At 47.0% G+C, this 23,096-nt stretch overlaps 1 protein-coding gene across 4 annotated transcripts in view; it reads right to left on the bottom strand.

Moving 5' to 3' along the window:
- Nucleotides 1-15,977: 15,977 nt before the first annotated feature.
- The window catches only part of DYRK1A (dual specificity tyrosine phosphorylation regulated kinase 1A), a 124,725-nt gene continuing 117,606 nt past the window's right edge, over nt 15,978-23,096 (bottom strand). For all 4 annotated transcript variants that reach the window (XM_087818412.1, XM_087818410.1, XM_087818411.1 and 1 more), the window contains one exon: nt 15,978-19,219. In XM_087818412.1, coding sequence (XP_087674538.1) covers nt 18,602-19,219 — 618 coding nt within the window. In that variant the 3' untranslated portion in view covers nt 15,978-18,601. The remainder of the gene's footprint in view (nt 19,220-23,096) is intronic.

Below are 23,096 nucleotides of genomic sequence, written 5' to 3'. Positions count from 1 at the left end.
AAGCAAGAGCACCTCCATAAATTTTGAGAAATGTTATTATCTAAATCAGGGGTGGGCACCTTTTTTCTGCCAAGGGCCATTTGGATATTTACAGCATCATTCAAGGGCCATACAAAATCATCAACTTATAAATTTGCTGTGAAAAAAGCTCCCAGTTTTATTGAATTTCAAGTCCCACCTGCGGTTGCCTTGGAAGGGCCAGACCAAATGATTTTGTGGGCTGTATACAGCCTGTGGGCCAGACATTCCCCACTCCTGACCTAAATGAAGCATATGGTCCAAAGGAAATTAAATCCATCCTCAGTGCCCCACCGCCAGCAGCAGCAAGTGCTCAGGGAGTGGCAGTGCTTAGCGATCTGATCAGAATCAACCTGACGTGATTCCTTGAAGACGGAGGAAGTCAGCCTCTCCTGATAGCCAGTAACCTTGTTGGCCCCCAATAAAGATGCCATCACGTCCAGCTACATGGAGAAGCAATGCACCCAGAATTCTCAGGGCCCCTTACATCTTGGTATGGGCCATCCCTGCCCTTCCCTCCTCCTCTATCCCACCCTCCACCTGAGGCACAGCACAGAGTAGGTGCCCACTAAACCTCCACTGAGTAGGGTAGCAGTGAAGTGCCCCCAAGGCCCCTGGGAGCTGGGAGTCAGCAAAGATCCAGGTGGGTGGTGGCAGAAGGAATTGTTTCCTGGACAGCTGAGCTGGAGCTGGCCTTGAAGAATTGGAGGATTTTTGGTGAGTTGGAGGTATGAGAGGGCAAAAGCCTTAAGAGGGAAATGAGAACCATGTGTGCTGGAAACCACATGGATGGGGTTCACCCCAAGAACAAGGGGTAGAAGTACACAATCCACAACTGCAACATACACGCCTATTGTGTCCTGCTAGGTGAGCCAGACACTCAGACATCCCTCAACTCACTCAAAGCATTAACTTGGAGATTTCCAGCTCCGGTGAGCAGGTCCCCCTTAGGGGGGTAAGGAGGAGCCCATGACTCTTCCTCTGAGCTATCTGGTCTACCATGGACTCAGTCACCAAGCATTCTCGGAGCACATCCCACGTGCCAGCACCGCTCTGGGCACTGGGATCCTGGGATGAGGGGGACAGCCGGAAGCCCTCCCTCAGGGCTCATGTCCACCAGGGGACTGGTGGTGAACACATACGTTCCTGCCGGGGGTGATGAGCGCTTTGAGGGAAAGTAAGGCAGAGCGTGCCGTTTCGGATGGAGGAATCGGGAACCGACTGAGATGACATCTTTCCCTCGACTTCCCTGTCTCGGCCTCACTGGTAAATCTTCACCAGAACCAGCTGAGGTTCTGGGGCTGGTACTTTGCATCTGTCAGTAATATGAACCACGGGCCCACTGCCACAAGAAACCACTCCAGATGTTTGCTCCGATTTACAAAAGTTATGGCTCAGCCCTGTTTGCTACAAACATACATCAGCTGTTCACCACACTGTTTACACAGACAGACGCAGACACATGGCAACCTTACATATTAGGGCCCTGAGAACATGGCACGTTCGGGAGCTCACTGAACGCTCTGTTCCCCAGCAGATCCTTCCTATTTAAGGCTGTGCAGCGACGCGCACAGACAGACAGACAGTCATCAGCACCGCGGGCTTGGTGTTGCTATCTTTGGAAACAGTGCCCGTCTTTTGGGTCCCACTGAGGGCACGTCCACCTGTGGTTATCTTTTGGCTGAGTGTTAGCCTTATAAAGGCACTCACATGCCCACGCCACTCAAGTGGAAGGAATTCAGGCATGTGGCCTCGGGCCGCTGACATAATTCTCCAGGTTTAGGGACTGCGGAGAGTCCAGCTCCTCTCTCTGAGGGTGTGCAGCACTGGCTCCCATACTTCAATGTGTTTAAAAATCACATAGGTGTCTGTTGACCTGAGACCCAGAGATTCAGGCTCAGGCTGAAGAGGAGGCTGGGATTCTGCAATGCACAGGCCAGGGAGCTCCGGCTGCTGGTGGGCCACAAAGGACGCTTTGAGAAACTGGTTTCTGTTTTACAATCAAGAGGTAGTGCTGGAGGCGGGTGTTTTGAGATGTCACCTCCCAGGGCAGCTCGAAGACAGCTGTAAAGAAGGGAGTAGCTTCCTTTCAAATGCAAGTGCAAACCTCTCCGAGGTTTAAGCAGAGACTGGTCGAGAAGAGATTTGGGAGGGGGTTGTTATTTTTCAACTCATCTCCAGGGTTCCCTCTCTTCCCTCCAAGATTCACCTTCCCCGTGCAGTTTTTATCCCCATTTCCATCATGCCCATCAAAATTCCAATCCTAGATGAAAGTCTCTTTCCTCTTATCCCCTAAGTAGAAACCAAAATTAGCTGATACTTGCAGGAGAATGTTACTACTACTAACGCTGCAGAAAACTAAAGGGAATCCTATTGAAAATACAAACAGCAACAAACATGTAAGTTTCCAAAGTGTGGGCTTCTGGTGCTAAGATGATGGCCCACCAGAGGTGAGTGGGTGTCGCCCACCCTCCACCCTAGTGTCCTCACCTCCTGGACTCCTGCTGGCCTGCAGCCCAGTCCACGTACCGGGCAACACAACCATCACCTCCTTTGAGAACCAAGGCGGGAACAATGGTTTCTTACCCATGTGCACACCGCCCATGTGCGCAGTGACCCCTCCTGTGCTGGTCCCACCCCAGGCGCTCTGGTCCCCCTGGCCCTGGGCTCTGCAGGGGTGCCTTTGCACAAATCCCACTCATGGCACATCTGTTTCTGTGGGTAAGCTGAACGTATGCAAAATAATCCACATCCACAGCAGCTCCCACGTGTTCCCCTCCCCAGAACCACCCGGTATCCCATGGGACGTGACATACCGAATGCAGCAAAAACTTGGTCCAATTAAATACATCCAGCTGTCCAGCCAAGAACATGAAGTCTAGCTTCCCTTCCCGCTCGGCCGCACCTCCAGCACATGCCTTCCTGGTTACCCTTGGTCTTAACCTGTAGGAAAAGGCCACAGCCACAACCATACATATTTTCATTTACCAAAAAAGAAAGGAAATCAGTGTTGACACGCCAATGCACGTGTTTGGGTTTGTGGGTTAATTTACGTGCAACGTCGTGCAGCTCCTTAGCATGGACTCACATGTAGACAGTCAACAGGTCGCCTTCACTGAAAAGAGTCAGACTCCAAGGAAGGGAGACTGTCCTGAAAATCCGGGTGTGTGGTTGCCGTAGTAATGGCCGCCTCCTCCAACAAATCCGTCCTTGGCTAATTACAGCCTTCTATTTTCAAACTCATCTGCACCCTCTCCCTCCCAACACTGCTCACACTACTTCAGCAATAAAATACTATTACTGCTATCTGCACAGTCTGTGATCTCGAAATAACTTGTTTCCAGCCAGCCCCATGGCCGTGTGAGACGAGAGGCGCTGGCTCCCAAGCAGATGCCCATGAAAGAGCCCAAATACTTGACACAGACTCACAGGATGACCACCACCTTGTGAGCACAAGGGGTCTGGGGGGCCCGGGGAGGCCGGTGTGGGCTGCCCACCACCTCCCTGAGCCAGGCCTGGTCCCCACACTGGTTTTTGTGCCACAGAGGTGATGGTGGAGCAGTCCTGAGGCCAACCCCATGGTCAGTCCAGAGACTATGGGACTGACAGGACATCCCTTGGGCTGTGCGTCAGGGCCGAATACCCAGCCTGAGAACAGGCTCTGTCAGCCGCCTCCTCTCTGTGCTCCTGACCAAAAGCACCGCTGCCTGCTCCGCAGAAAGCCTGGGTCCTACTCACTCCATCGCAGGCCTGTCCCTTCCACCCACGGCAGGGCTGTGGGAGCTCTGGAAATAGACAAAGCCACCCAACGAGAACAAGCCACGGCTATTAGACGGTCAGAGGTATACAGCCAGAGAGTCAGCACCTCACCTGCTGCATTTGTGGGCGAGGGCTGTCCTCACTCAACAAAGGACCACAAACCAAGTGCCTCAGACAACAGAAAGGTATCTTATCTCTATTCTGGAGGTCATGAGTCCGAGATCACAGTATCCACAGAGCCATGCTCCCTCGGAAGGGTTCTGAGCAGGGAATAAATATACATGATGGAGAATTATTGGGCAAAGTAAATATATACAAAGATGAAATTGGAAATCAGAAGCATTGGTCAACTGCTGTGTAACAAACATCCCCTTATTGTTGAGTATGATCACGGTGTGGCAGGGTGACTGTGCTTTGGCTGATCGAGGTTGCAGTTTGGGTTCTGGTCTCCTCCCTTGTTCTTTTCATGATAAACAGCAGGAGCAAGAGAGGCAAGAAAAACCGCACAGGTACCTTTAAGGCCTCTGCTTGCATCGCAGTTGCTGATATCCCATTAGCCAAAGCCAGCTGACCTGGTCAACCTGACATCTATGGGCACATGCGTCTATAGTGAGAGGGGGATTATTGCCAAACAATAACCCACATGATCCATTTGGGGCAGGGACAAGAGAGCAGCCCAGATGAAATTTGTGGAGCAGCATCTTCCAGAAAAGTTGCAAAATGTGTTGCTTGGATTTAAAGTCTGGTATGGAAGAGTCCCTTAGGGAAAGATTTCAAGATTCTTTTAAAATCATAGTGTCTTGCAAAAATGAAATTTATTTCTAACTACATTTTGAAACATTAAATTAAATAGGAAGAATGCACATTTAGTAAGAAAAACTCTAAATCAAGTCCTGCGACCTAAGCACAAGTGAATGAATGGAGGCCGTCATCACTCATTCCTTCTTCATTCGCACGCGGGTGAGGCTGGTGGCGGCTGCGAGCCAGGCGCTGTGCTGGGGCTGGGAAGGATACGAGCGTGAAGCAGACTCCCTGCCAAAAACACGCGGAGTCCAACTGGGGAGGACCTGGAAAGCAGTGCTCGTAAATAACTAGAACTGGAGATAAAAAATGATAAATGTCATTTTTAAACACATAGATAAAACACTCTGGGGACTTGGCAGAGGGAGAATTCCTTCCAGATGCGGAATGGTGATAATACTGTGCTGGTCACGACTGCAAGGAATTCATAAAACTTTCAAACCGGAGAGAACGAGCCACCCAAAATCTTTATTTTACAGAGGAGGAAACCGAGGCCCAGAGAGACAAGCAAGTGGCATCCCCATAATCCCACAGCCCGCAGCGACAGGGTGGGGACTTGCACGGCGCCTTCCCCCACTGCCGGCCTCCCCTCCCCTCGGCCGCTCTCTAGCAGCACCATCTCTGCGATCAGCAAGCAATTCCATCCGATGAAAAACGACTCAGCGAACAGGGTGGCAGTTCCACGGTGGGAGAGGCGCGCACGTGAGAGCTTGGTTAAATAAATACCAAGCCCCTCGGAAAACAAAGGGAAATCAGCCACAAATCTATGAGCCGTGAGTCTTTTCCTTACTTTTCTGCTCTGTATATTTATCCAGACTCCTTGTTCTTTCGCCGAAATACCTAGAAACACGCCGGTCCTTTTCGACACAAGGAGTGGGGATGTTTTCAATGACTCAACGTGTCTCTTGTTCTAAGAGCCCTTTAAGGATGTGAGTTATGGGGCCTTTCCCCCTGCCTGTGACTTTAAATTATGCTCGGAGCTGGGCAAAGGACTGTTAACTGCCTGGCCCATTAATCAGGCAAAGCTGTAAATTTCTTGCCTCATTGCCCTGTGGGGAATCCTGGAAGGTTTTCACTCCGGAGTAGTTTGGGAAGCTCCCACAAGATCAATGGCCTTGTCAAGTCAGCATCCCCTGCAGGCGGGGAGAACTCGGGGACAGCCGGGCAGCCCCAGGACACAGCCTCGGCCCTCCCACGCTGTGGGTGTGTGACCTGGGGCAGGCCGCTGATCACCCTGGGATCTTCTTCTATAAAATGGGGCCCACTCACGTCCCTGGATTGTTTTGAAGGTTAATGGCAAAGTGTATGAACCAGAGGAAGATACTGAAAATATTAGGTCATCGCAATAGTTCGTCCTGGAACACAGCACAGGCAGGCATCCCCCCAAAGCCTCCTGATACTTTGCTTTAGTTCCACTGAAGATGGTCGCTCTGGTCCTCCCTCCACCTGCCACCCGTGTCGCTTCAAATGCTGCGGGGGCAGGAACCCCTGCATCCTAGGGGTGCCTGGTATTTTCTGTAGACCAAGCTTATTTCATCTCTTCTCTCTCGGAATGCAAAACACGCAGGACGCTGCACCCAGTGGGAATCGCCCGCCCCGCTGGGCTCGGGAGGCGGGTCCTGGATTCCTAGGGCGCCCACCTTCCTGCAGGGGCGCCAGGCCCTCCGCCCAGCCCGAGGGCACTATCTTTCCATATATATGCTTCCCCCACTATCTTTGGCAACCGCCTGGTTTCTCCTGCGGGGGCCCCTGCCAGGGAGCAGTGCGTGGCTGCTCAGTGCCATTGGGAAATTATCAGGCAGTGAGCTCAGTCCACAGGATCTAGTGGGTTCCCACCCAGGAGCTGCCCGCTTCCGGGGAAGGCCCTCACATCCACTAGGTGAACCCCGAGGGACGCGACTAGACGGGTGGGCACGGCGGGGCCAGAATAAGCCCTAATGTGTCTGAGACCACAGATTAGGGCCCACTGGGTATAAATCAGCAACGCCCGCTCCCCCCCTCGATCTCCACATGTAGGTCTAGTCTTTGGCTGAAGGTCTGCACCCCTCCCTGTGGACAGTCCTCGGACAGGACACAGCCACAGTATTCACCCTGAGCCACCCTAGACAGAGGCCACCAACACCACCAGCCACCTGAAACTTCGGAGTCCTACCCCTCCCTCAAAGAAAAATGTGTAGTGAAACAAAAAAGGGGGGGGGTAGATTCGCTTTACATTTGTTCCACAATCCTATAATCAAGAGAAGTGACGTGAGGACGCCCTTAATCCTGTAATCAGCAGAGGAGACGCGAGGACGCCCACTCTAGGGCGTGTGGAGGCAGGAGCCTGAACGGGACACGGTCGCTGCGGCCCTTGACCTGCTGCAGCCTTGCTCAGAAACTCCTCGTAGCCCTGCCTTTCCGCAAATTAACTCTGGCTTCCTCCCACCATCGCATGTAATTCAGTGCTATCGCTCTTCGGAAAGCATTTGGGGTGCCCCTTGCGTCTGAAACGCGGCCTCGCCAAGGATGACACATTTGGGACTTAACCCCCCCTTTTTAACGTGTTAGATCTGTTCCTTACCTTTTATTTAAGGTAAAGTTAACGTAAAGTGGGATGGACAGGCCTTAGGTATACGGCTCAGGGAGTTGTGACAAACGGGGAACCCTGTGCGAGCCAAGCCCCTCGTAACACGGGCGTTTCCATCGCCAGGGACAGCTGGCTCGCGTCCTTCCCATCCTGCGGCCAGAGGCACCCGCTGCTGGCGCTCTCAGCGCAGACCAGCCTGTCATGTCCCGGCCCCGGAGGTTCGCCTGTAGACCCAAGTCGCGTGCGCTTCGGCGTCTGGCCCGGTTCACGCCGCCCGCGGCTCCCGATGCGGGGCGCCTTTCTGCAGCCGAGCGGTGTCCCGCTGCCCGCGGCACCCCGGTGTCCTCACCCCTCCCCTGCGCAAGGAAATCCCGGCCGCTTCCAGTTGTCACACGGTCGGAATAAAGCTGTTAGGAAACCCCTTGCGCGAATGTTTCAGCCGACACGTTTTTATTTCTCATCAGTAAATAAGTATTTAGAAGTGGAATCACTCGGTCAAAGGGATGGCGAACGTTTAATGAGAAGCTGTCATCTTTGCAAAGCCGTCGGAACCCTTCATACCCCCAGGACAACATCCGAGAGCTGTGACGCCGCCCTGGTCAGCTGGCGGTGTCGCTCTCCTGGGTGCAGGAGCATCTCGTCATGGTTTTAGTCCGCGTGTTTCCGATGAATGGAGACAATGAGCAGCTTATGAGCTTATCGGCCACTAATCGTTTCCTTTCCAAAATGTATGTTCAAGTATCTTGCCGCCTTTTGAGGTGGGCTGTTCGTCTTCTTGAGTTGTAAAAGTTATTTTTTCTAGAAGTTTTTTCTTCTATAAATTTTATAGTCTTAGCTTCTATTCAGGTCAAGGATCCATTTCAAGTGAACTTCCTTACACGTGTGAGATAAGGGTCCAGGTTCATTCTTCTATACGGATGTCCAGTTGTCCCAGCATCACTTATTGGAAAGACCATCCAGCCCCCGACTGAGTTACCTTGGCACCTCTGTTGAAAACCAACTGACCGTGGAAGTGTGGACCTATTTCTGGACTCTCTTCCGTGCCAAGGATCTGTCTGTCTACCTCTCTGTCCAAACAGAGTCTCAATTCCTCTGTATTTACAGCAAATCCTGAAATCGAGCAGTGTAATTTCTCCGACTTTAGTCTGCTTTCGTTTTGGCTATTCTACAGCGTTTATATAAAAACTTTAGAATGACCTCGGAAAATTCTACAGATAAACCTGCTGGAATTTTTATTGGGGTTGTGCTGAGTATATAGATTAAGGGAGAAAAAACATCGTAACAATTGTGGGCATTTTGACCCATACACGTGGATATCTATTTATTAAGGCATTTATGCCGTAATGGATATTGTTAATTCTCTTTTCTTCATACTGCTCCACGAATTTAGGTCTTCCTTACTTTCTCTCATGAAAATCTTTCCGTTTTCAATGTAAAGTCTTACACAGATTTTCTTAAATTTGGCTCTAAGCATCTCAAAGTGTTTATGAAACTTAAAGCATAACACCCTATAGCAGTAATTTACAAATATTTGTTCCTAGTATACGGACACTGAAATTTAAATATCCTAAGTTTTGCAACATGAAATATTATTCTTTGATGTTTTTCAACCATTTGAAATGTAAAAAAAAAAAACATTCTCAGTTGGGTGGGCCATGCAAAACCTGGAGGCTGGCTGTGATTGGCCGACACCTACGGCAACAGACAGGAAACGCAGGGGCCCAAGTCATCCCCGCTTTCCCAGAGCTTTCCTGTGCCCCAAGGGCCCACCCCGGGAGGACATGCCGAGGGCTGGCTGCCAGCACAGACGGGGAGATGCGGGTAACGCCAGGGAAGGGGAAACAAGCTGAGACGGTTCAGGGGGACACAAAGGTAAGGCTCCCCCGGCAATCGCTGGGACAGGAGGAGTCTCATTTCTCCCATTTACAACCCGAGTTTTACCTCTGCTCAGAGTCCTACAGAGCCCCTCGCTCTCTTCGTCCAGAGAGGCCTGGCCTGGGCCCCTCACAGGGAAAGGGCCTAAGTGACCACTCACCTGGGTATCGAGTTACATGTGGTGCTGGAGTTGGGGGACAGGTGGGAGCGACAACGGGGGACTGTCCATGGATGCCACACGGGGGAAGCAGTCGCCGTGAAGGGTTACCCAACTTTATGTCACAGCACCTTTGGGACACCCCTGGGGAGAAGTCCAAGCCGGGATCGGCCTGCCAAAATCGACCCTTCTAGGGACGATACCATCATCCCTAAATAACTATGCTCGCCTGGCCCGTAGCCCCCCGAGCCGATGTTAACTGACATTTGCCTTCCCCCATCACCGCCTGTAGTGGCACAACAGCTGGAGGGATCATCCAGCTGTAGATGGTGGTGTGTGGCCTCAAAGACAAGGTCAACATGCAGAACTAGAAACAGGCCTGGACCAGCAGCCGGAGACTGGCCCCGGTCAGCTGTGTCATCTTGAACAAGGTGCTTAAACTCTCAGGTTTTCTCAAGAGTAAACTGAGGTGGGCCAGTGATCCTCAGTCTTAACCATTCATGTGAATTACCCAAGGGCCTTGGTCAAATGCAGATTCCGAGGGACCTGGATTGGGCCTGAGGTTCTTCATTTCTAACACGCACCCAGTTGATGCTGACATCACTGGTCCCAACTCCACCGAGCAGCGAGAGACCAGACGACCTGAGTCTGCTTGGTGGAGCTAAAAACATCGTGTCATTCACCATCTGCCTCCACGAGGACCAAAAACCTACCACCCTCAGCTTCCTCACCTTCAATCCATTTGTTTATATCAAATCCCCTATCTGACATCTCCACTTGGATGTCCTATAAGCCCTTAACACTGTTTTAAAACTGCACGACTCTCTAGCAAACCTGCTCTACTTCGAATGTTCCCAATCCCAGTAAACAGCACTGCCATCCGCCAAGATGCTCCGGCAGAGAAGCTGGAGGCGCCAGACCCCTCTCCCTCTGCACCCCTCACTCCGTCCGGTCAGTTCCTAAGACCTAGCAACTCTCCTTCCTAAACAGCTCTGGACTCTGTCCACTTACAAAGCGATACAGGCAAGGGCTCTCGATTGCTCGTCACACCAGGCTTTGAACGTATTATTTTCTTCTAAATTCTAGAACATTCCCACCACCACCGGATAACTCCCATTCACCCATTAAATGAGCATACGCCTCAATTCCTCAGGGAAACCATCACCAGCCCCTGGACCAGAAGAGGGTCCCCGTTCACAGCCTGGGTCCTAACTGCTTGGTTGATTTCGGGTTACTCACCATCTGTCTGTGCCACCCCAAGAACGGTGGCATGCTTGTTGGTGTCATTCCTAGGACACAGCTAAGTGCCTTGCACACGACAGGTGTTCATTATTTCCGTCACGTAGTACTCATGCCAGCTGCCAAGACCCCCACCCATAAAACATTTTCCTTTTCACTTTTAAATTCCTTTTCCAGGATTAGCGCTGGTCGCTCTCTCTGCAGTGTCTTCTGCAGGAAGCAGGGGAGGTACTTCAAGTTCACTTTTAATCCAACCAGTAAAGCAGGTGGCCACGTGGCTCCTTGGATCTAGTCCCCCACTTCTGGTGAAAACGAGGCAGAACTCAAACCTACTGAGCAACCTGCGCTGGGGACAATGCGCTGTGGATGCCGCACGGGAGGCCTCACCCCACACGCTCCTAACTTGGGTTTCCTAGGAGGCTACGGAGGTGAAGTCACTGCCACTGTCCGGTGGGCGGGATGCTGTGAGGAGGGCACGGCAGCAGGTCATGGGTGTCCTCAGCGCCCACGCTCCTGCATGTGGAGCGAGCCCTGGGTGAGAGTCGTGCTGGGGGCAGAGGGGGGCCTACGACCTAAAGGAATGCTGGGTGAGCACTGTCGAAAAGTGGTCTCAGCCACAAGCCAGGACCGCGGTGATTCTACCCAACCCTCCTCTGGCCCCATGGCCAGGCCCGTCATGCCAGAGGCCTGCCCAGAGAGCAGAGATGTGCCAACAGGGCAGGGGAAGGCCAGGGGCTGGGAAGAGGCACGAAGCCGGCCCAATCTGGTTGACAACCGGAGGGTAGTCTGTGGAGCACGGGGAGCTCTCTTTTCCCCAAAAATGTTACTTATCTCAAGCGGACACTTAAATCCCGTCATCAGAACTGCGGTTTTCCTCTTTATCCCGCCAAAGCCACAGACCACCATATGCAAATGTTCCCATGAGGTACCATCGGTCACCTATATTTGAACGCAGAGAAACAGACTTTCTGTCCTAAGAGACTTCTGTCCTTCTGTTCGTGAAAGGAAGGTTACTTTAGGAATAAAGAGAAAGGGGATCACGTGGAGGGACCCCAAGCTGGTGGATGAACAGAGTCCCCTAACATGTCAACAAAGCAAATTAAATAAAAACAAAACCCAGCAGGAGCCAGCCCCTGAATTGCTTTTAAAATGTGGGTTACGACCTGTTAAGTTGTGCAAGCTGCCCCCTATCATCACTAAGGACTCGGGAACTCCTTTTCACTTGCCCTTTTCTCTAAAAATGCAGCATGCACGCGGCAGGGCGGGGCGCGGGCCACCGGACACAGGGCGGCCAGGCCTGAGCGCAGGGCTTGCGGGGCAGCGCCCTTCCACTGCGGCTCCTCTACAGCCCCCACGCGGTGGAAAGTCTCCTGAAAGCTCCCCCGGTACAGAGCACCCACGCCCACACGTGGCACGGAAGCCAAGCGCAGGACTCCCGGGGACGGCGGCGCTGCGCAGCGGCAAGCCAAGCGGTGAGGGGATGCTGACGCCCAGCCGGCCCGAGACAGAAGCAAACGGGAATGATCCTGTTCGATGGCTCCCAGAATCCCGGGCTCGCCGAGCTTCCCCACAGCGCGTCGGCCTCGGGCAGAGAGGAAGCGCAGGTTCGTTCCCGCTGTGGCTCGGCCCGCTGGCCACCTGCTCTACCCCCTCCCCGCAAGGTCCTGAGGGCACGACCTCGTTGGAGGCTGCATAAAAGCCCACAGAGCATGGCTGCCAGGTATTCCCCTTGTACGAAAAGGAGGCGGCTTGGAGAAGTTAACTTGCCCAGGAGAAGAGCAAAGACTTGAACCCAGTTGGAGATAGAGCTGGAAAGCACAGCCGCCGCGTCGGGGGCCTTCGACGCCCCGAGAACTCCCCGCTGTTCTTGCACAGGTCTCATGGGACACCTGACAGCTGTGATAGAATGTCACATGAACCCACTTTCGAAAGATGACAAAAAAGGCGGAAATTGTGGAAGTTTTATATACTTAAATCTGGTAATTTCTGCCTTTCTTGGAGGCCTGTTTATAACCTGTGTGACGCCATGTAAGCTGTTTTAATTAATTACATGTACAGAAACTCCCACAAAACATTTAGAACCGTTAACTCGTACTGTCAGGTCAGCGACATGCTCCTCCGGACCCCAGCTGTGCCTGGCTGCAGGTGCAGTCACCTGTGAGGCTGCTTCATAAACACAGATGCCCAGGCCCCGCTCACAACTCCCAAAGATCCAGAGTGTGATCCTCGCGTCTGTGAGTGTGAATTCTGCAGGTGCTGTGCAGCAGGACTGAAAACTCCTGTTTAATTGATGGGTGCTGATTCAACAGTTTAAGATCCCCTACAGTCCACCAAAACCATCCTTTTTTCTAGATCCTGCTTACCAATTTGCTGGGCACTGAAAGCGGAGCTGTGCCTGAAGGGAAGTACTTCCCCCAGCACAGGACGTCCTGGCCTCTGCGACAGACCGGGCTTGCCTGTGACGTACGTGAAAGTGGACTTTCTCCTTAGGGTCACTACTTCACTGTGTGATGCCAGGATCTTTAAAAATATAACCCTTTGATACCACCGCAAGTCACCTTCGTTTTAAAAGGAGTTGACAAGGCCAATCCTCACCCACCTCACTACTGCATCTCTATGAAGTATTTCTATGCGTGTGATCAGGAGATTCACCAATTCATCACTCTGGGCTCCGTTTTAACCAGTTCAACATTTCCTACAGGCCTAAGCCGTTCCCTTCCAGCAGCTGTCCCTTGGGCACAGCCCTCTCCTCTTGCCTGGGTGGTAGCAGGCTGGCTGCTGGCCGGGCCTGAAGAACTACTGCCGCCCAGGACCTGCCACTGTATTTTTCCCTTGGCTCTGAACCTCCCACTTTTACTGCAGCTTCAGCTAAAGAACTCGGGGGCAATTACAGTAACTAACACATAAACACTGGGAACAAAACTTTCAAGAAAAACCAAAAAAAAACAAAAAAAATCCCAAAGATAGCAATTTTCAAAATTTAATTGGAAAGATAACCAAATAAACTAAGGTCAGACAGACAAAACATTGTATGTAATACCCACATGGCCTTTCTGTGTTACAACCCAAAAAAAACCCTCGAGGATCTTCCTAGGTCTGAGAACACGCGGTGGAACTCTGCCCACAGCAGCATTACCACCTCACTACTGCATCTCTATGAAGTATTTCTATGCGTGTGATCCCGAGATTCACCAATTCATCACCCTGGGCTCCGTTTTAACCAGTTCAACATTTCCTACAGGCCTAAGCCGTTCCCTTCCAGCAGGGCACCATCTTCCGCCACGCACGGCGCTCTCCACTTACGGGCACCGTTCCCCACCCTGCGCCAAGAGCTTGCTCACATCTTTCTGGCCTCTTACGCACAGGGCTCCTACCCTACCCCTCTGCTCCTGCAGAACCAGCTGAGGCTGGACAGCGGTACCTGAGACAGCCCAAGGCTCACGCAGCCTCCTCACTGCTCTGAAACATGCCCAAGCTCTACTGCACGCGGCAGGGAACTCAGGCGTGCCCGAACCGACACACACACGTTAGCTCCCACCCTTTTTCTTAAATTCTCAGGAAGGGCATGCTTATAGAGAGGAAGGGAGAGGGGAAAAGACACACTCATGTGAAAGAGAAACACTGACTGGTTGCCTTCCATACATGCCCGGAACAGAGACCCACGTTATGTGCCAGGAATCGAACCCGCAACCTTTCAGTGCACAGGACAACGCTCGACCAATGGAGCCGCTCTGGCTGGGTTCTAACTTCTTAACAAATGGACTTACCCTCAAGATGGGAAACTATGGAAAACCAGCGTTTCCAGGTAAAGCAGCTGTGTACTGAAACCTGTGGGATTCCGGTACCGTTATGTATTTGTGTTTAAATCATAGTGTTTTCGTTGGAGAAATACCTGTCTTTGAAGAAAATCTAAGGTAAGAAATTTGAAAAAATTAATGACGACAAATACCTTGTGCTCTCCGAGGTAAGGTGCATATTATCCAAACAGTGAGGGTGCTAGAAACACCCTGGTTCTTTATCACTTCTCACTGTGGGCAGCTGACATCTGGGACCTTGGCTGTACGTAATGCCAAAGAGAAACACACAAGCCAACAGACCACTTACCTTCCTACATGACTCTTCCACAAAAAATATCTAGTGCACCAAACACAGCGACGTAAAATCAATTCAGGTGCAAGCCCAGGTGACGCCCACAGGCTTCTCAGTGGACGCACTGATGCATTAAGAGAGATGATAAGAATGAAATAAGCTATTTTCTTAGGGTTTTTTCTTGCTCTTGGTACTAAAAATTACTTTGATGCATGTTTCCACCCCAGGAAACAGGTCTAGGGAAGGAGAGCTGTGGTTAAGAAAATGAGGACTTCTGCTCCACTCCTTCCTGGCACCACAGGCTTCCCAGCACCAGGTCCCCAGCCTCCCAGGCAGGGTTCTAAGACACCCAAATATGGTCTCCATACACCAAAGCCAGTTTTCACCCAATCTTAACCTTAAAATTGCCAACTTTTTTCATCTGTCGCACTAAGAGCAAGTTCTGGGTCTAAAGTGAGCCACTAAAAAATGGATATTAAACTGAACACTGAACTTGCATTCTGAAAGCTAGCCAAGTAAAGGCAGGCCAAAGGAACCAGGGAGACTAACCTAGAAGAAATTTGGCATTTGCTATCTTGCTTGTGAATTTTGTTAATATATTTTCTTATTATAAGACTTATGACAGTAAGTTGAACATAGGAGCTACAAAAGAGGGCACAGTGGCAAACACAATGATCATTCTGTGAGTCTTACAGGATTATTGCAGCCTCAATTATCTTTTTACACATAGCTCTAATATTCATTAAATAAAAATAAGCCTAGGATTTCTGGAGTCCAATATCATAAACAATGAGCCACTTACCTAAGTAAAATGCTCATGCCCTAAGAAAAAACTAAAGGGAGTCTCTTCTTACATGTGGTAAGTGGAACTTTATGTAGCCAACCTCAACTTTACAGAGTAACACTTAACTTTTTAAGTTTTGCCTTCTGAAAGCCACCTTAATATATATATATAATATATATATATATTCTTATGCAGGTTCATCTATAAGAAGAGAAGACTTTAAGTTAGAAATTAATTCATTGTAGCAGAATTCTAATACTTTGTACACGAAAGTCCCTGATATGCCCCATACGAGGATCTGGGGAAGGAGGGCCAACATGACTGTGTTCCCTATTGCTTCCAAGCAGGTCACAGCCTATAGAGAAAATCATCTCACCTCTCACATCCATCCTAAACACTAGACTATCAGCACTTTGCATCTGAAACTGTGAATACAGTAATCATTCATATTTAAAACATCAACTTTAAAAATCAAAATGATCCGTTAAACCTCCAGTTTTTAAAGTTTCCGAGAGTTTTGGGGCTTAGGTCCATCTAACTAGTTTCCTTTTTATATGTGTGACCAAATTTATACTCAATATACCTACCAGACCATTACCTGGACCAGGTGAATTGCATAGGAAGATTTTTTACTATGTTTACATTATTCTTAAATTAATTTTTAAAAAGCATAGTAAAGAGTCTGAGGACAAATTATTCAACTGTTTATCATACATAAGACCGCATGACTATAATACAAAGGGGGGTTCTTTTTCATTTAACGTTACAATATACACAGCAAGTCCGGACCAGATCTTACAATCTGCACACAGGTATTTAACCTTTTCCATGCTGTTTATGTTTACAATGCACAGAAGTCCTGTAACCAAACCGTGTAGGAAAGCACACAAAACTGGACTGTAACATAACACAGTGTGCAGAAGCATTGGATTGTATGACTTCCTTTATGTAAATAGCGGTTTAAAAACTGCTTTCGTTTTTTGGTGCTTTTTAAGATGTGGCAACCAGCACAGAAAAAAATGACCTGACCCATCATTACCTTATACTCCTAAACAGCAGTAACTACTGAGTTCCTTTTGATATTGCTATACTCAAGATGATATCCTTTTATTTACTGTAAACCTTTATGAACTACCAAGTTCAAAAATCATCCACAGGCTTGACATTTAATTACAAAATAAATATGGATTTCCTGATTAACAACAAAAAAATTTTGTGGTGTATAAAAACGGATTAGTTCCAAGTTTCCATTCACATTCACATAGTTTTCAGCCTTTCTTTTATCACTGTTTACATATAAAAACCTGCTTTTGTTCAGAAAAAAATTGACCTAGTCAGCCACATGGAATTGACCAATAAGAAGTAATGTGTGTTCTGCTGAGTTGTTTTGAACAGGGTTATCGGCAGAGGTAGATTACTGCTTCTTTTCTAGGCTTCTTTTGATCCTGGACAGGTAAATTACTCATCTGCACTCTCCCAATTCAACCGCTCAAAGGTCTAACACTCAAAAAGTGGTCAATTTAAAATGGGAACACAAATTTAGCAACTGCCAGACTGTGTTACATTAAGGCAGCATAATCTCGAAACTAGGCACCTGTCAACACCAGCCTGCTCGCTCCAGGTCATGCATAAGACCTTTGCTTTACTCATGCTCTGATTTTGGACCTGTTGGTGCAACCAAGTTCTTGCTTTCAAGTTTACAAGTAGGTTAATCAGGAATACAAGAATCAACTGCTGGTTCCATAGCTTCTGGATCCAGTGTCCCTTTACCTTCAGAAGCCTGAACACATTTAGAATGTAACAGGTGTTGTAGTCTTGAATTAGATGTCAATTATTATGTTCAGTACACAGATTGCTGTAAATGTATTGGCTATGGATTCAACAGTTCCAGTTTTGTTTAAGCAATAGTACAGCCATAATTTTCAACTGACATTTAAAAATGGTCTAGTTACACCTTGTGTCAAAGTGCAGAACTGCTACATTATTGGTTACAGACATCTATGTGCTATAAAAACAGCTTTGGTACAATAAATTATCAAAAAAGAAAATAAATTTTTGTAAAATTCACAGCATAATTGTGAGGCAAAAAAGCAGTCACATAAAATTCTGCATTTTTTTAAAAATGTTCAGGATGAACAGAAGACATCTTTGTGCAGAAGAAATGGTGGAGATACCACGTGCCGAGAAAAAGCAAAGGGAAAAGTAAAAAGCAGGAAGGGACACAGCTGTAGCTATTTCCATCAAAGCAAACACTACCTCTGTGACCTTCACCCAATAAGGAAGTCACCTTTATGACACACGCAAAGTGACCTTGCAATACCTTACAATTAGTGGGTCACAAAAGTCTATTTTAAAAGAAAGGCCTCTTGAATTACCCATTCTCTGTGTTTTCAGCATTAAGGACTGTCTGCAAAAGCATGTCCAAAGTGATTGCATCTGAAATGGTAGGCTCTTCTAATTTCGAGTCCAAATCCATAAGGCCAAAGGTTATCCCAAAGACCACCACTCAGACCTCCCCGGGACTGGCCGAGACTGACCCGTTGATTGCTTCTCAGTGCACCTTGGTTGGGAGACCAGTCACGTTCCATTACTATCTTACTGTGGCCTCTCCAACGGGAGACCCACAGGATCCCATGTAATTTGCTGCTTTGCTCCTCAGTAGGTTCAGACAGGAGAGTTCTGATCCCCGCCACTTAGCATGCTTACTGTGCCTTACAAACTCCAATACAACCGTCCCTTCCATACAGCTGAAGGTGATGTTTGTGTGAGCTGGAGGTCCCTCTTCCTTACAGTACTGCATTTCCGTGCCCAAGTGTGTTTAGAGGACTTAAAAACCCAAATTTCCCACCCCACCCCCACCCAAAACAGAACAAAAACAAAACAGGAAAAGAAAAAAAAAAGGAGGGGGGGGAACACCCTCATGGGGCCCTTTATGCAAATCAGGTGCAGTGCCTTTTTATTTTAAAATTAGTTGGCAAATGACCAAGACCAACATTGGAACATTAACTTTTGTGGAATAGAAAGACAAAAACCCCACTGTGACTGGGATGTGGCAAGTTAAAACGGGGGAGGCAAAGAGAACACCTCTGAGCTATCCATGACGATGGGTTTGGACATGGCTCTTTTAAAAAACTTCATTGTCCCTTTGCGATCTTTTCAAGTTAAAAAAAAAAAAAAAAAGTCAGCTTTGCCCTCTTGTAGCGGTTCAGTGTGTTAATCTCCTTCTGATTCAAGCAGCTTTGCACTTTGTTTTTTTGGGAAAAACACCACTTCTATAAAAACACACAAGAAACAAACTCAAGTTTCAATTTAGTCACGAGCTAGCTACAGGACTCTGCTGCACACAAACTCCTGTCATGGGGGACTCTTCTCTGTCAGCCCCTTGCCTCATTGTCAGAGGTCCCTCAGTCATGTAATGTGCAGGACCTGTGTTAGCAGAAAACTGGTATGTTGGATGTCCAGCTATGCCCGTCTCTTGGCGGGGATTGGAGTAGACGGTTAAATTAACGTCCATAGCTCCGTTCTGTCCGAAGTCCAAGGCGTTGGCGGCCACCGGGCGGCTCTGGTAGGCCTGGTTGCCCTGCCCGGTAGAGGAGGAGGAAGTAGAGGAGGAAGTAGTTGAGGAAGACAGGGAGGTCATGGAGTGGTGACTGTGGCCAACCTCCATAGAATCCTGGGTAGAGGAGCTATTCGTTGGAGAATTGTAGACCCTTGGCCTGGTCCGGTTACCCAAGGCTTGTTGTCCGTGGTGGTGGTGGTGGTGGTGGTGGTGGTGGTGGTGGTGGGAACTGTTTCCATGGTGATGATGCAATGCATTCTGTTGAGGGGCTACATGAAAGGTTGTTTCTTGAACAGGATGAGTTTCGACGGTGACTTGTGTAGGAGCTTCAGTGCCTGACCAACCAAGGGGAGCAGGAAATTGCTGACGCACCTGCAAGAACAGATTTTAAAAGGATTTATAGAGAGTACCGTTCAAAGTTTTAGTTCTCAATCAAAAGCTACAACACTAGCATTTACATAGGAGAGGAAGGTTTTCAAACTCATGTTAGACAGTGCTACAATGCAAAATTCCAAATGTGTTCAAGAGTGAAAGGTACTTTATTATGAAAGCTACAATTTTTAGCAAGTTTCACCCATAAACAGGCTCATATGTTTCACAGGCCACTTTCTTTCCTTGGAAGCACTGTTTATGCCAGGGGTAAGCAAATTTTCTTCAGGAAAGGGACAGCTAATATTGTTCAGGTCCAAAAGTTCTTTACTTCACCCCAACGATCCCTGTCTTTAATCCTTCTGTTTCAATATAAGCACTACTTTCCACCCAGCTGCTCAACCACTCCTCCATCCAAACCATCAGCAATACTACTGACACTACCTTCAAATTAGATTCCAGCCTGGACACTTTTGTCCATCTTCACCAAAACACTATTCCAAACTATCATCTCTTACCTGAGATAATACAACATCCTCCTCAATCAACTCCCAGCTTCTATCCTTGCCTTTTCCCATTATATTCTCCCAAAAGTCAAAAGAAAAACTTTTTTAAAACACAAATCCAAATTAGGGAAGAAAAAGAAATAAAAGGCATTCGAATTGGAAAGGAAGGTGCAAAACTGTCACTATTTGCAAATGACATACATAGAAAATCCTTAGAGACATCAAAAGCTGTTAGAATTAACAAATTCAGCAAAGGTACGGGACATAAAAATCAATACACAAAAATCTGCTGCATTTCTATACACTAATAATGAACTGTCAGAGAAATAAAGAAAACAATCCCATTTATAATTGCATCAAAAAGAATAAAACAGCCCTGGCCGGGTAGCTCAGTTGGTTCGAGTGTCCTCCCAACATGCCAAGGTTGTAGGTGTCATCCCTGGTCAGGGCACACACAAGAATCAACCAATGAATGCACAAATAAGTGGAACAACAAATCCACGTTTCTCTCTCTCTCCCTCCCTCCTCTCCCTCTCAAATCAATAAATAATTTTTAAATCAATTTTTTTTTTTAAATAAAATACCTAGAAATAATTTTAACCAAGGAGGTAAAAGACTTGTGTATTTAAAACTATAAGACCCTAATGAAAGAAACTGAAGAAGTCACACAAAAATGGAAAGATATTAGTGAAAATGAATTGGAAAGATCAACATTGTTAAATTACCTATACTACCTAAAGCAATCTACAGATTCACTGAAATACCCATCAAAATTCCAATGGCAGTTTTCAAAAAAATGGAACAAATAATACTAAAATCTGTTTGGAACCACAACAAACCTCGAATATCCTGAGCAATCTTGGGAAAGAAGAACCAAGCTGGAGGCATTACAACACCCTGATTTCAAATTATAACACAAAGCTATAGTAATTAAAACAGCATGGTAATGGCAATAAAAACAGCCACATGTTTCAATGGACCAGAAGAGAGCGCCCAGATATAAACCCATGCATATACGATCAATTAATTTATGACAAAGGAGCCCAGAATATGCAATGGGGAAAGAACAGTGTCTTCAATAAATGGTGCTGGGAAAACTGCACAGCCACATGCAAAACAAACAAACAAACAAAAAACGAACTTTGACCACATCTCACACCATACGTAAAAATTAACTCAAAATGAACTGAACATTTGAATATAAGACCTAAAACCGTAACACTCCTAAAAGAAAACAGAAGCAGAGCTCCTTGACATAGGTCTTGGTGATAATTTTTTTAAATTTGACACCAAAAAAGTACAAGCAACAAAAGCAAAAATAAGTAAGTGGGACTACATCAGAATGAAAAGCTTCTGCATAACAAAGAAAACCATCAACAAAATGAAAAGGTAGCCTACTGAATAGAAGAAAATATTTGCACATCATATGCTAATATCCAAAATACATTTAAAATACTTCACCAACTCAATAGCAAAATCACAAAAAATACCCAGCAAAATGGAAAAAAATGGGAGAAATATCTGAACTGACGTTTTTCCAAAGAAGACATACAAATGGCCAGAAAAAGATGCTCGAGAACCCCCTTATGTACTGTTGGTAAGAATGCAAACTGGTGCAACCACTATGAAAGACAGTATAGAGGTTCCTCAAAAAATTAAAAATAGAACTACCTTATGATTCAGCAATCCCACTTGTAGGTATTTATCCAAAGGAAACAAAAACACTAATTCAAAAAGATATATGCATTCCCATCATTGTAGCATTATTTACAATAGCCAAGATATGAAAACAACCTAAGTGTCCATTAATGGATGAATGGGTAAAGAAATTGTGGTGTATATGCAATGGAATATTATTTAGCCATTAAAAAGAGTAAAGCCTTGCTTTTTGCAACAACATGGATGGACCTTAAGGGCTTTATGCTAAGTGAAATAAGCAGAGAATGACAAATACTGTATGATCTCTCTTATATATGGAATCTTAAAAAAACAAACAAACAAAAACCAAAAAAAAAGGCAATAATAAACCTCAAATTCATAGCTAGAGAAAACAGAATGGTGGTTGCCAGAGGCGGGGGACTGAAGGGATTGGTGAAGGGGGCCAAAAGGTAAAAAGAAAAATGCAGTTAATATAAAAACTAATCCAATCACTTCACTATTTAAAATATTTTAATGACTTCTTATTGCACTTAGAAAAACAAAATACTCCAAAATCCATCCAATGGTCTGCATAATCTGGCCAATGCTCATTTCTCAAACTTTTCCCTCTAGTCATCCTTCTTCCTGCTACCTGGGTTCTAACCATACATACAGGGTCTTCCTTTTATTCCTCTACCTGGTCAGGGTCTTTCAAATGCCACAGAGCATCTGTACTCACTGTTCTCTTCTGCCTAGGATGCTCTGATTTCTAATTCCTGCTTGGATGCTTCTTTATCATCATTTCAGTTCCACACAATCTTCCCCGACCACTCTTGCTAATGTTGCCCCAACTCCTGTGGCAGAGGCTGTAGTTGTCCACAAAAAAGATATTCTCCTTCTTGAGCACATGGCTGCACTGTAATTCCTGGCTTCCCCTGTACTTAGGTATGGCCATGTGACTCAGTTTTACTCAATGGAATGTGAAGTTTCTATGTCATGGCCAAACCTGGTCTACAAAATACTTCCAAGTCCTTCTGCCTGCTGGATCCAGCAAACTAGGACTTAGGGGATGGGATAAAGGAGCCACAAAATGGTAGGAGCCCAGGACATAAGGAGAGAGCCATGTCACTAACTTGAATACCTACTCTGGACTGCTACATAAAAAAGGAACTTCATACTCTTTAAGCTATCACATTTTGGGGGGTCTACCTACTATCCGATGGGCCTACTGGAAGTAATACAGGGTGTCCCAAAAAAATGTATACACACACTTTGTGTAATTATAAAGGCAGTGTTTATTAAAATACATTTTATTTTCAAAATTGGGCTATCAGCTGTTAAAGTGTGTATATAGTTTTTTGGGACACCCTGTACATCCCACCCAACAAATAGCCATTCTCTACTATATTATCCTGCCTTATCTTTATTTTTAACAGTTAATGGTATTTGCAATTTCTATTCATTTGATTAATTTTGTTTATTTACTGTATCACTATAAGCTCTAGGAAGCCTGTGTCTCTACCATAGCAGCTAGCACAAATCAGTTAAGTATTTACTCAATAAGGTGGTCTGAGAACTAAAATTCAAAAAACACGGCTGAAAACAATCAAGTAGAAAAATAGGGAGAAAGTCCTCAGAAAATACTAAGGGTTCTTAAACTATGAAGCTACTCAAATTCATTCCTAAAAAGAAATAAGTAAAATAAAACTATACTCTGTCCAACAGCATTTCTCATT

This window comes from Miniopterus natalensis, chromosome 6 (assembly GCF_054644295.1).
Source record: "Miniopterus natalensis isolate mMinNat1 chromosome 6, mMinNat1.hap1, whole genome shotgun sequence".
Lineage (NCBI taxonomy): Eukaryota > Metazoa > Chordata > Mammalia > Chiroptera > Miniopteridae > Miniopterus > Miniopterus natalensis.
This window is presented reverse-complemented; position numbering and strand designations above follow the sequence as displayed.